Source organism: Tachypleus tridentatus, chromosome 11 (genome assembly GCF_004210375.1).
Source record: "Tachypleus tridentatus isolate NWPU-2018 chromosome 11, ASM421037v1, whole genome shotgun sequence".
Lineage (NCBI taxonomy): Eukaryota > Metazoa > Arthropoda > Merostomata > Xiphosura > Limulidae > Tachypleus > Tachypleus tridentatus.
Window position 1 is genome coordinate 55,149,722 of NC_134835.1, and position 13,494 is coordinate 55,163,215.

Genomic DNA, 13,494 nt, shown 5'->3' on the forward strand with positions numbered 1-13,494 from the left:
TGCAGATATCAAAATATGTTCTGAATCACCAGGTAGTGTCAATTTCAATTAATAAATATCACGTGAATATACCATTTTAAACTCCTTATTTGAAAAGAAAAATCCACAGATTTGTAGATGAAACATTTTCCTTAACAAATAAAAGTCTAAACATTCAGAAGATGATTAATAGAGCACAAAAGTACACGTTTTTATATTATTATTTCTGAGAACACTATCATATGTTTATATGAAGCCAAATATTAGAGAGATTGTAGCCAAATGAAACTTTTGTGTTCAATCTAAGTCCTTTTTTTGCTTAAATTTTTCTCAAAGTACCTTAATGAACCCACCGCGACTGATTAGAAGAGAGTCGAAATATTGATCTTCCTCAATCGTTTCATTATTTAGCGCAATGAAGAGAATTGCTCCTTTGGCATTGTATATATAAATATATACACACTGAGAACTTTTCAGACAAGCGTAACGTAAAATGTATATGAAACGATCTGCATTTTACTTGCCTGAAGTGATGAGAGATTCCTTGTTATTGTAGACATTTGTTATTGAAAATATTTAAGCAACACTAAAAATAACTGTTGTGAATTTAGCCATTTAATTCAAAGTTTATAAGAACAATACTTTACACGCATTGCAATGCAATGTTATATTGATTTATTATTTGCTATACAATGAACGACGAATATTCATATAACTATCTATAAGTTAGTATAAGATAATTATACTATTGTGTCTTTACGTTTTTTCAAAGAATCCAGCAATTCATTTTGATTTTTTTCTCACGCTATAAATTAATCAAAATCTAGTTATATAAATACAACATTAGATATGTATGCTACTATGAAAAATTCTAGAAAAAGCTATATATAAATCTTCCTTGCCTTGGTAAAATAAATGAATTTCAGAGTATATAATGTGTGAAAATATCAATTAAACATGTTATAGAAATAATACTATTCAATACAAATCCACAAAATCTTAACATATTCATAATTGTATTTTATAGTAAATCTGTCGTTTATAGGCTTAAAGTATTGATAATTTGTAATCTGAATGTTAATTTTACGATACTATATGATAACTCAGTATTTCAAACAATAGAAACATAAGAAATTGTAGTTGATTTTGAAGCTTTTCAATCAATCAAATTTTAATTTTACTAAGGACAACTGTCGACCATTGTACTTAGCTACAAGTGTTAATGTTATTATGTTTGACGTTAAAATATAGCTTGTTACGAATATAAAACAAATGAAAGAATTTAGAATATACAGAATTCCTGTGTTGTATAAAAAAGTCGCTATTATGAGTAACAGCTTGGATATCTTTATCCTCTATAGCGATTAAATATATACACATATACACACGTGTGTCTGTTGTGAAGAAAAAAACGAATATAGATTTTTCATGTTCCTACATTTATTTATTAACGCAATGCATTTTAATAAGTCGTGTGTAAATTCTGATCTACCTGTTTCTCAGAGGTACTTTTTTCAGTTTCACATCTCAATACAAAATAGATATTTTAAATTAATATTACATTATCGAGTACAAAATTGATATTTAATAGAATACGTTACGGATAATTAGAGTAATACGTTTTTCTAAAAAAAAAAGGAAATAAAATCAACAAATTTCGTTCCAGTTTTCTCCTCCCGATTCAAACGTCTAAAAGGAAAAAATAAAAACATGAAATGCGTTTTTTATATAATAGCAAAATAATATGTTAGAGTGTTTTCTTTTATTTGTACTCTTTTTATCTCACCTGCTTGCTCCAGTAATGGTTCCTGTTTTTAATAACAGGCAGTGTGAAAACCATTATTGAGTACGAACCGACAGTCCACACAAAAAAACAACAACATAGATTTGTACTGTAAGTTTCGTTTTCAAAGCTTTTTTAGGTTAATTACCAAAAGGAAGCTATTACTTCGTTATTTCCACGTTCTTTTCACGAAGATTGTTTTAAAATAAAGTGTATACACACACACAAATTGCCTAAGATGGTATTTAGATCTATTTCGAATATGTTTTAAGTTTTATCATGCTTTTACGGATAACATGATCGCTGGAGAGTAAAGATTGAGGTAGAGATCTAATGATAATAATATTAAAATTTCAACTTATTTGAATATTCGCTGAAGTGTATTAAAATGCATTCCTTGAAAAAATACTCTTATTCAAATAATATACATATATGTAACACACTCATATTTATTTCAACACATAGTTTCACTATCAATTAATTAATATGCATATAGCTAATACTTGAGTTTCATTTACTCCATTGCTCATTTAATATTTTCCTATGGTAATTAATACGAATTTACTTTTATGAATTTCGAGTATTAAATTAAAACAATACTTGCAAAAATTCCTGTGAGATAGCGAACCTCTCTTCAAAATGGTCTTCCAGTGGCATAGTGGTAAGTCTGAAGACATGTCCTTGGTGGACCCAGCAGAGATAACCTATTGAGTAACTTTGCGAGTAACAACAAACTAATAACCAAAACCCTACAGAATGAATTTCGCCATGGCATAAATCAGTGTTAGCAACAAGAACACTCATGTTTTGTGTACTGATAGGAAGAGAGAAAACGTATTGCAACTTATTTTCCGGAAAATGCAGTGACGAAAGGTTTATATATGAATATTTAATATTACTAGCCTTTGAAAAATAAACAAACACTATTAATGTATTATTTGTGGTATTATCTAAAACGTTTAGATCTAAATCAAGTTAAAACGTTCGTATATAACTTTGTTCAGTATACAGACTATAGACTATTGATTATGAAATCAGATGTATTGGTTGATGACTTCCTCATGCTTATTCATAACTGTAATAACAACTGTATAAATGTTTCTGTGACAGTAAATAAATTGATTTATGCTATTTACGATAAACTAAGATTAGAAATGATTCATTGCCACAAGTACAATATACTAAAATCAATATAAATGCCCAGAATATCCGTTTTTTTAAATAAGTAATATTAACACATACTTCATAGACGTACAACGGTTAATCGTGGAATAGCGGATTCAAATTTGAAAATCCTGTATCATATACAAAAATTGTACTTTACGTTTCTGTTACATTTAACTTAATACCTCTTTTATGATCAAAAAATGTTTGTGCTGAAGTGAGCATAAACTAACAATATGAATATCGTTTCTTAATATAGTTTAGTACATGAATAACCCTATATGTATATTTATATATTTGAGAAGTTCGTCTCGTTATTCTATAGTCACAAAATATTAGTATTGAATTTTAAGGTGTTTACAAAAAATCCATACGAAGGATATCTCCTAAAACCGTTATACAGAGTTTTTAATCATTATATCTCAGGGGTGGCTAAACTTGCTTAACGTACGAGCCACATACGATAAGCATCAGATGTTTAAGAGCCGCAAGACATGAACAAATATTACACACACGTTTTTATTGTTACATAAATTTATATAAATATGAAGAAATACATGTACGTAATAATATTTATTCATCTATGTAGTTTTTAAACTGTTAATTTGTATTCGTTTCAATAATCACAAAGTACACATATATGTACAAAATCCTGGCCGATTATTGTTTTAACAATATTGAACATATTTAATACGGTAATGAACTATGGAAGAAAAATATGCAAATTTGCATTTCATTATCATTAAATGAGTCTGTCAAAAATAAAAATAAAAGAGGTTAGAACAGATATTTTTAATGATATTTATTTATCTCAGTAAATATCTAGTCAAAATATGGAGAAAGATATGTAAAAAAATAAAATCAGAGATATTTTAATCAGATACCACCTTATAAAATTTTAGTTTTATCATAATATTTTTCTGACACAAACAGACATTTATACAATCATCAGGCTATTTACTGCTATTAGAGGTCTTGTGAGTTTCCACCTTGGTTGTAAGTCGTTGAAATTCCTGCTGATATGTTGTCAAGGCTGTACGAATTTGCTCCTTCAGATGTTTATTTGTTAGGATTGCACGATGCTTCGACTTCACAAACTTCATTACAGAGTACAGTGATTCATAGCAGTATGTTGTATTGAAAATTGAGATGAGTTGCACACTAGTTTTCTTTAGTTCAGGATATTTTATTTCTGGAACTTGCTTCCAGAACTCAACTGTAAAATGGTATTTATGGATCATCTTTAGACCCAGATATTCCTGTAGTTTTATCAATTTAATTTCCACAGCAGATGATTCTATAACCAGAGGTTCGAGAATTGGACAACCATCATTGATCACATCAACCATGAATGGAATTACAAGAAAAGCGAAGCAGGGCTTCAGCATCTGTAGGTCCTCAAACATGTCTAGGAAATTATCAAGCAGTCCTTGTAATTTATCTTTGTATTCTTCCAGTTTGTGGTCTTTTGTTTCAATATCAGGGAATGTATTTACTCTTTTTTTGAGATTGGGAAAGTAACTGAAGTTTCTTGACAATATGTTTCTTTAAAAGAGTCTTATTTTATTCTTAAAGCTCAAAACTGTCTGAGTAAGATCAGAAACAATCTTATCCTTCCCCTGGAATGCCAAGTTGAGAGTTTTTAGATGATTCATTACATCAATAAGGAACATTAGATCTTGCATCCATTCATCATTTCTAAATTCAGGAGAGAATATTTTCTTTTCTTCAAGAAAAGTAATAATATTCTCCAGCTGCTCTACAAGGCTACTTAAGACATTGATGGTTGATAGCCACCTCACCATGCAGTAGAAAGAGACATCACTGGGTTTATCTTCAAACTCTAGTTCTGCAATACAATTTTTGAATTGTCGGTGGGTGTTCCCATTTAAGCGTATGAAATTGACGATTTCAAGAACAAATTTCATAACATCTTCATATTTGAAGTATCTAGCTGCCTGGTATTCACAATTAATAATGCAATGAACAGGGAAAATCTTTGGAAATCTGGAATCACTTTTTCTAAGTGCAATTAATCATGAATTTTTCCCCACCATTGCAGGTGTTCCATCTGTTGCAACAGTGATAAGTTTATCCAGTGGAATGTCAGCATTTGTTAATGCTCTGTCAAGCGCATTTTTAATGTCAACACCACGAGTTGTTTCGTTGTGCCACTAAGTCCAACATCCTTCTTTCATAGTTATATCAGAGGAAACATAATAAACAAATACCGCCAGTTGTGGATTGTCTTGTATGTCTGTAGATTCGTCAAGGGCTAAGCTGGATGCAAGTCAATTCTTTAAACCGTTTTGCATTTTACTAGCAACATCAACACTGATCTGGGAGAAACATCTGTCTGTAATGTGGCGTGAAGCTGGTGTTTGTGCTATTAGTCACTGAAGTTTTGTGTTATTTCGATCTAACACTGCAACAACTTAAACTATGTTCTTTTTAACAAATTCACCATCAGTATATAGGCGTTTAGCACGCGCAATATTCCATAATATAACAAAACTAGCTTCTGTAGTTGTATCAGTTTTCTTACTGAACATTCTCAACAGTGTCTGCCGGCTATTTAGTGATGATTCTAACACAGTTAACTTGTTTTCCGTATTTCTGATTGACATGGATAATCAGATGAAAAGTTCTTGTGATTTGTTTTATAGTGGCGTTTCAAGTTACTGGCTTTGTAATGACTGAGTAACACAATGCAGATAAGACACAAAGATTTACCCTCTTTAACGGTGAATGCTAAATCTTCCTCCCATTCTAGCTTACAATTTCTGTTTTCATCTCCATACTTTTGCATCTTATAATTTGATGACGCCATCTTCCTTCACAAAATTTTTACAGACACTTCTAAATAATTAAAGTGAACAGAAACAATATGTTCAAAAACGCTTAACACAACCAAACTCCACATAGCCTAGTATCACACTAGCACTCCGCTAATTTCACTGCCCGCAACACAGCCATAAGCGTCACTAAAACTAATATTGTCAGCATCAGCTTGTACGATTACTGATTCTTCTGTTACCCTTGCTGATCCAAAATTTCTTTAATCTCTGACTCAAATCTAACATTGAAATTAGGATTTAAGTTCTTAAATATATTTACTCACCATAAACACTAAACTTACGTTTTAATCCAGTGTACTTTCACTTTATACCCGGTAAATAATTATAAAGCTAGAAAATGTTTATTTACTTCTTATGTTAGTTCTGGTGCGAAAAGGAGCTCAGCCAACAAATTTCCGCTATCCGCACATTATATGTCAAAGATCCGCATGTGGCTTGCGAGCCGCGGTTTGGCACCCCTATTATATCTCATATTATGCATGACAAAATAAAGTATTTATGTCATTTTAAACATATTATGGAATTTTTACTTGAACCATTTAATAAAAAATGCGTAATAGATATTTTGGAGATTGAATTTTTTTTTTCATAGTTGAAAATGTTGCCATTAACAATTTATAAAATTAAATGAGTTTTATGTTTTTTTCTTTAAAACTTGCGAAAACATTTTTATAGTATTATTAGAATTGCAATATCAATTCCATTGGATAGTTTTTATGCATTGTTTATATAAACATGTATTTTATCGTCGATAAACTGCAGTTTAGCTTCAAGATAAGCCAGGATAAAACACCAAATAACCAAAATTGTATTAAGTAAAGAACGAACGATTTTAAAAATTTATTTCGCTTTGACATCAGACAATGTTAATACACTTTCTAACTTTTCTAATGTCTTTAGCTCAAAGGTTTCAAAACGTTCAGCTGGAAATAGTTTCTGTAAAAAAATATTTATTTGAGAGGTATCAGCATTCGTGAACTGTGTTCTTCTTCTTTAATTTTGGAAACTTCCAGACATAATTACTTTAAACTAACCTTGATTAAAATAGTTATCTGTAAAAGGTTTTAACCTACTTTAATAGTAATACAACATACTTACTTACTTTTAATGTTTATTCGAAATCTCACGCTGGGTTTTGCTTTTTTATGCTGTTATAGAAACTACACTTTACGATATACACTGCTGGCCAAAATCTTAAGGCCAATGAACATAAAGAAAAAATATGCATTGTGCGTTGTTAGACTCAACCACTTATTTAAGTAGAGCTTCGACAGATGAATATAAGAAAAGGGAAAATAAAAATAAAAATCTTTTTTAGCATTAATAAGGAAAATGTGAACACTATGAAATTATCCTAAATACTAGCTGTTCAAAAGTTTAAGACCATACCAATAAGAAGTTCTAAACAGGGTAGAAAATGCCCAACAAGAGATCTCAGTAGTGAGTTGTATAGCCGTCATTGCAAATAACTGCAAACATTCGCTTTGGCATGGTCGATGGTCCAAAAGAATCACGTTATTCGCCATGAAAAAGTATTTTTTTCTGCGGGTATTGGGGATTACAGCGTTGTCCTGCTGAAAGATCCAGTCATTTCCATACGAGCGAGGGCCTTCAATCAATAATAATGCTCTCTCCAACATGCTAATGTAGCCAGCTGCTGTTTGACGCCCCAGTGTAATCTGAAGCTTTATTGTTCCATGGAAGGAGAAAGCACCCCAGATCATGATCGAACCTCCTCCACTGTGTCGTGTAGAAAATGTTTCCGGTGGGATATCCTTATCGTGCCAGTAACGTTGGTAGCCATCTGGACTATTCGGGTTAAATTTTTTCTCATCAGAGAACAAAACAATCGTCCACTTTTCTACGTCCCACGTTTGGTGCTTCTCAGCAAAATTTAACCGAGCTGTTTTTGTGGTGTGGAAGGAGGCGTGGTTTTTAAAGACGTTTACGGTGTTTAAAGTCTTTCTCTTGTAGTTGCCGTCTTATTGTTTTTGAGCTGCATTCTGCACCCGTAAGAGCCTTAATCTGGTTCGACAATGTTTTGTCGGACAACCCGTCGAATCCTCCTGCTCAACGTCGACGAAATTTTCTTGGACCGACCACTTGAAATTATCGTTCCATATCCCTCAGGGTCTTTTAAGAACTTTTCAACAGCAGTTTTGCTATGCCCAATCTCACCAGCGATGGCACGTTGAGAGAGACTTTGCTTTTGCAGCTCAACAATTTTGCCACCTTCAAACTCTGTCAACTTTTTAGCCTTTGCCATGTTTTTACCCATTGTAACACAGGATATGTCAGTAGGAGATGTTGACAACGCTAATCCTTGAACACAAAGACTAAATTTCATCACGTGTTTACCGATTAACGCTTCGTTTCAGTATTGTCTTTTTGGTATGGTCTTAAACTTTTGAACAGCTAGTATTTAGGCTAATTTCCTAGTGTTCACATTTTCCCTACTTCACAAAACAGAAAGCTAAAAAAACAATCTTGCAAAAAGAGACATTAATATCATTAAAAACCAAAAACAAGACAAAAACATAAAAATTCTGAAAGCAGATAAAGGTAACGCTATAGTCATAATGGACACGAATGAATACATTCAAAAAATGAAGAACATCCTATCAGACACGAACATATTTAAACCAATACACACAAATCTAACAAAGACACACGAAACGCCACTAAACAAAATACTACTAAAAATGAAAAAAGCCAACACAATTTCACAAACACTTTATTCTTACCTACGTAAAACCGACTCACGCACACCACAAATATACGGCATCCCCAAACCTCATAAACCAGATTGTCCATCACGACCAATAATGTCCACATATGAATAATTTAATTACAATCTTGGTAAATACATAGCATGGGCATTCTCCATATATGTAACATCAGCCAGCTCATTCATCAAAGACTCTTTTAATTTCAAGTCTAATCTAAATCAACTTAATCATAAAGCTTTAATGGCCAGTTTCGATGTTATATCCCTCTTTACAGAAGTTCCAACCACTGGAACCTGCAAGATAGCCTTAGAACTTTATATCCGAGACCATAACCCATATAGAGACATTCCCAGCAACCAATTAGCAATCCTCATAGAATTCACCACGATGAAGACAAACTTCATGTTCAACAACCACAACTACATAAAACAAATGGCCTAATCATGGGCAACCCAGTATCACCAGTTCTAGCCAGTATTTTTATGACACAAGTTGAAACACAAGCAATTAACACAGTATTACATCCACTACTATACTGGTACAGATATGTAGATGACACTGTTGCGGGATTCAGATCTACAGAACACGCACTTAATTTTTTCAATCACATTAACTCTATACATCCCAATATTAACTTCACATGTGAACAGGAAGAAAGCAATCAAATATCATTTCTTAACCTCAAAATTACAAGAACTGACACAATTTAAAACAGGAATCCACCGTAAAATCACCCATACTAGATTATACATTCCTTGGGACTCAGCACAGGAAACAAAAACAAAAACTCAACATACTGAGAAACCAAATAAACACAGCCATAAAACTATGCTCAGCAGATAAAATTAACGATGAATTAGACAAAACAAAATAATACTTCATCAACATCAATAAGTTTTTTCCACAAACAGTAGAAAACATTATACGCAAACACCTAGACAGAAAGCAAAATCAACTAACAAAAGTAAATATACCTCACGAATAAAAAACATCACGAGACCATATACTGCTGCATATTATATATTCCCGACATCAGCAGAAAAATAACTAACATTTGGCAAAAACTAGTGACAAAATATGACATTCCAGTTAATACCAAATTTATTCAAAAACCAGGCACAAAACTGAGGTCTATACTATTTAAAAGCCACACTGACAAACACCACACCAACATTATTTATAAAATACAATGTGATAACTGCTACGATTTCTATATTGGAGAAAGAAAGAGAAAAATGTAAACCAGATTCAAAGAACATAAAAAGTCACCTTCACACGTTTTCAAACACTACAAGTCAAATAATCACAGCATAACCATAGAAAACACTCAAATACTAAATAAAGAAACAATCATAAACAAACGCAAAATTAAAGAAGCCTTACTTATACAACTTAAACCCAAAATAAACCGATACAAAGGAACACCTTTATACCTATATTAAAAAAAATAAAATAAATAACATAAAATTATATATTCAAACATCTAACACCGCCCTCTACATTCCGACACTCAGTTACACAACCCCTTTCAAACATGTGGTCAGCTTCCGGTCAGTTACCTCTTTCTTTCTTTGTGAACCTGACGATAACCGAAGAAGGTCGAAACGTTGTTCACTCCTCGTCGTAAAATATTTTCTCAACCCAAACGAGCCGTTTTTACATATATATGATAAATTTTGTATGTTGTTGCTCTTAATATGATCGTCTGGTATGGCTGCTTGTTCTTCGTTTGATATGAATACATTTAACGAAAAATAATAAAGATGTTTCATATCACTCAATTGATAACTAGTTTCAGTATGATTGGAGGACAGCAATAATAGCTACAAAAAAAAAACTTTAATGAAATGCTTGTGACAATATATTTTGAACATTTAGATTGAGTATCAATGTATTTCCTAATTCTTAACACTTTCTATTTTTCATAAAATGCTTTGAAAAATCTTCAACATTATCATTATAGAATCAAACACCATGTTTTAATGTATTCAGATGCAATTGTCATGATACGACGTAAAGAAAATTAAATTATACTTATATATTGTAGTTGTTTTTATGATTTTAATAGTTTGCCGAGTCTCCAAAAAGTTACCGATAGAGAAATGGGTTTGTTATTAAGTAATGTTATGCAGTATTCTTATATGTCATGAGTATAGTATGACACAAAAAACATGCTAATATCTGATGAATTAGATTTGGCTAACTAGCTGGTTAGCACTGTTATTTACAATAACAACTGTTCATCTGACACTATTTTGATTAGTTTTGTATATCAAAAAGAGGATACTTTTTTATAGGAAACTTGTATTTTCTGAAAACAGAATTGTTCTCTCGAAATAATTCAAATTGCAGAGAACGAAGACATAATAAACTGTGTCAGATATATTCAAACAATGGCACACTTCAGTAGATTAATGGATAGGGAATTGCCTAGAATAATATTTAAATTATGAGTGCCAGTATTAATAATATAGAACTCAAATACATGTTACATGAGAAATAATACATTAAGGAAATTTCGTATCTTGTATCATAATACACTGTAACTAAATTCTAATATTTTCCTGAATCAGATACTATATTTTACTTTATGAAATATTCATGTTTTGGAAGCATTTATTTTTTTCAGAATTTTAATCTGTACACAATGTAACACGTTTTGATATCAAATGTCAGAGGTTCGACTAGTAATTTATCACTTTCATAAAACTAGGCGTTTGCCTGGCTATTTAAATCAATGGGAAACTGATTTTATGTCAAAAATCATAATTGTGAATTTCGTTGGGAAAATGTTGTTGCTAATATTTAGTATAATTGTTTTCATATTGTAGAATATGAAATTACTCAGCCTATATTTTGCAAATGATATGAGCTTGTTTTACTTCTTATCGACAATTTTGTCATCACTAAATTATACTTGTAAAGAAAGACTCTAAAGCATCAAGTATGAAATAGGGGTTTCTGTACACATCACATCTCTTTACCTTAAATTAATCAAGTGAGCAGACATTCAAAGTTCATAAAATGATGTGAAAAGTCTCGTGGAAATATTTTATGCATGACAAGTTTTCAACGTGGTGGCTTAAGCATTCTTCATAGTAATTCATCATACTCTCTAGTTTATGACGGTAGACTATTCCTAAATTGAAAATTCACCAATAAAACATAGTTCGCCTTCTACAGTCCTTAGATCACGCTAGCCTTAAAATCAATTTGATTTATGAGATAGTAAAGTTTGTAGAAAAACAATGAAAAGAAGAACAAGAAACAGATATCTTAGGTATAATATGAGAATATTCAGCAGGTACATTTGGGATTCATCAGGATTTCTTACTGAATATAATGTATAAAATAATTAAGAATTGTAAATAAATGTTACTCTAACGAGCCAAACAATTCATATATAGTATCGTGTGTATTTGTTTTGAATTTCGCGCAAAGCTGCTCGAGAACGATCTGCGCTAACCTTCCCTAATTTAACAGTGTAGGACTAGAAGGAAGGCAGCTAGTCATCACCACCCACCGCCACCTTTCTAGCTGATCTTTTACCAACGAATAGTGGAATTAACCGTAATATTATAAAGCCCTTTCGAACCCGCGATCCTCAGATTACGAGTCGAATGCCTTAATCACCTGGCCATGCTGGACCTAGTATCGTGTGTAAATGTGACAAGAAATGCAAAGGAGAAATGTCACATTTTTTAGAATCAAGATGTAAAGAACACCAAGACCACATATGTAGGGATGAGCTCCAGACATCCACTTTAATGTATTATTAACATGAAAATGTTACTGAATACGTTGTAATGAAAGTTAGCTTTCATATGCTTGGCTTGATTTGATATTCTACGTATATCTTGTCACCTGCCGTCACATTAAATATTTGTGATTATTGGTCTTTATAACAAGATATATACCTTACATTGCTTCGTAATGATCACACCTAAGAATACAGAACAATGTTTTGTCGAAACGTTTAGTATATTCCATTACCAATAAAGGTTTTCCTTATGCTTATAAATAATTTTTGACCTACCTATTATTAGAACTATTTTTATCCGACTAGAGACTACATATGAACCGAAAGAAAGTTTGAAGAATATTTTTGTGCTTCCCGAAGGTGCTTTCCCAGTGGCCTTTTCTATTATGCAATTTGGGTAGTTATTAATTTGTAGCATCTTTGTTGATTCTGGTTGATGTTCCATGGCTAGGGAAAATAGAGTTGATTACAATGACTTAGTGAAGATGAAAAAATCCCTCAAACTGTAAGACAGTGATGAACAAGTGCTATATGATGGAGGCCTGGACACTTTTTCACTGCTGAAGAGTATGGATCCTCCTAGTCAAGAGGAGAAAAAACAGTATACTGTCTTTAACGTATGTTAATCTATCTGACCTTCTACAGAATCGTGTCGATTTTCTAATGAAATTTTGTAGAATTTATGTACATGTTTTAATTAATCTTATGCTTTCCATAGCAATGTAGAGAAAGGTGACCTAGTTTTCAATAGAATTAAAATATTTTATATTTTGTACATAATATTTTAATAAGGGATATCTTAAAATATATAATTTGATAGCAGCTAAATAACACTTTTTCGACTATTCAAATGCTTCATCGATAAAGGGTGTGTTATAAAAGCACTGAAATTTTCATTATGATATAACCAACTTATTTCCAAACATTATCAAAGTAAACATTGTGCGAAGTTCTCGTTACACACTTTAACATCATTTTTGTGCTCTCAATAATCCCCTAAACGTTAATTAGACACTAAATAACATTAACAATAGCATTTCATATTCTCGGAATTTAATGAGGAACTAATTTATATAAAAGCAGATCAAATGGTACCTACACTTATGACTCTTGTACCACAAATATTTGCACATTAGTTTATTACATATGTCAGCAGCAGTCGGATGGTGGACAGGGAATTCAATGTTCCCATTTTTTTAAATTCTGAAACGGATATTTAAA

General features: G+C 31.7%; 1 protein-coding gene across 1 annotated transcript; it reads right to left on the reverse strand.

The window, feature by feature from the left end:
• Positions 1–606: 606 nt before the first annotated feature.
• On the reverse strand, positions 607–12,846 carry LOC143231495 (uncharacterized). Its single transcript, XM_076466030.1, has 3 exons — positions 12,550–12,846; positions 2,363–2,466; positions 607–1,668 (listed from the first exon to the last, which is right to left on the reverse strand). Exons 1-3 carry the CDS (start codon positions 12,716–12,718, stop codon positions 1,627–1,629), a joined length of 315 nt encoding a protein of 104 aa, XP_076322145.1. The 5' UTR covers positions 12,719–12,846; the 3' UTR covers positions 607–1,626.
• Positions 12,847–13,494: the final 648 nt, after the last annotated feature.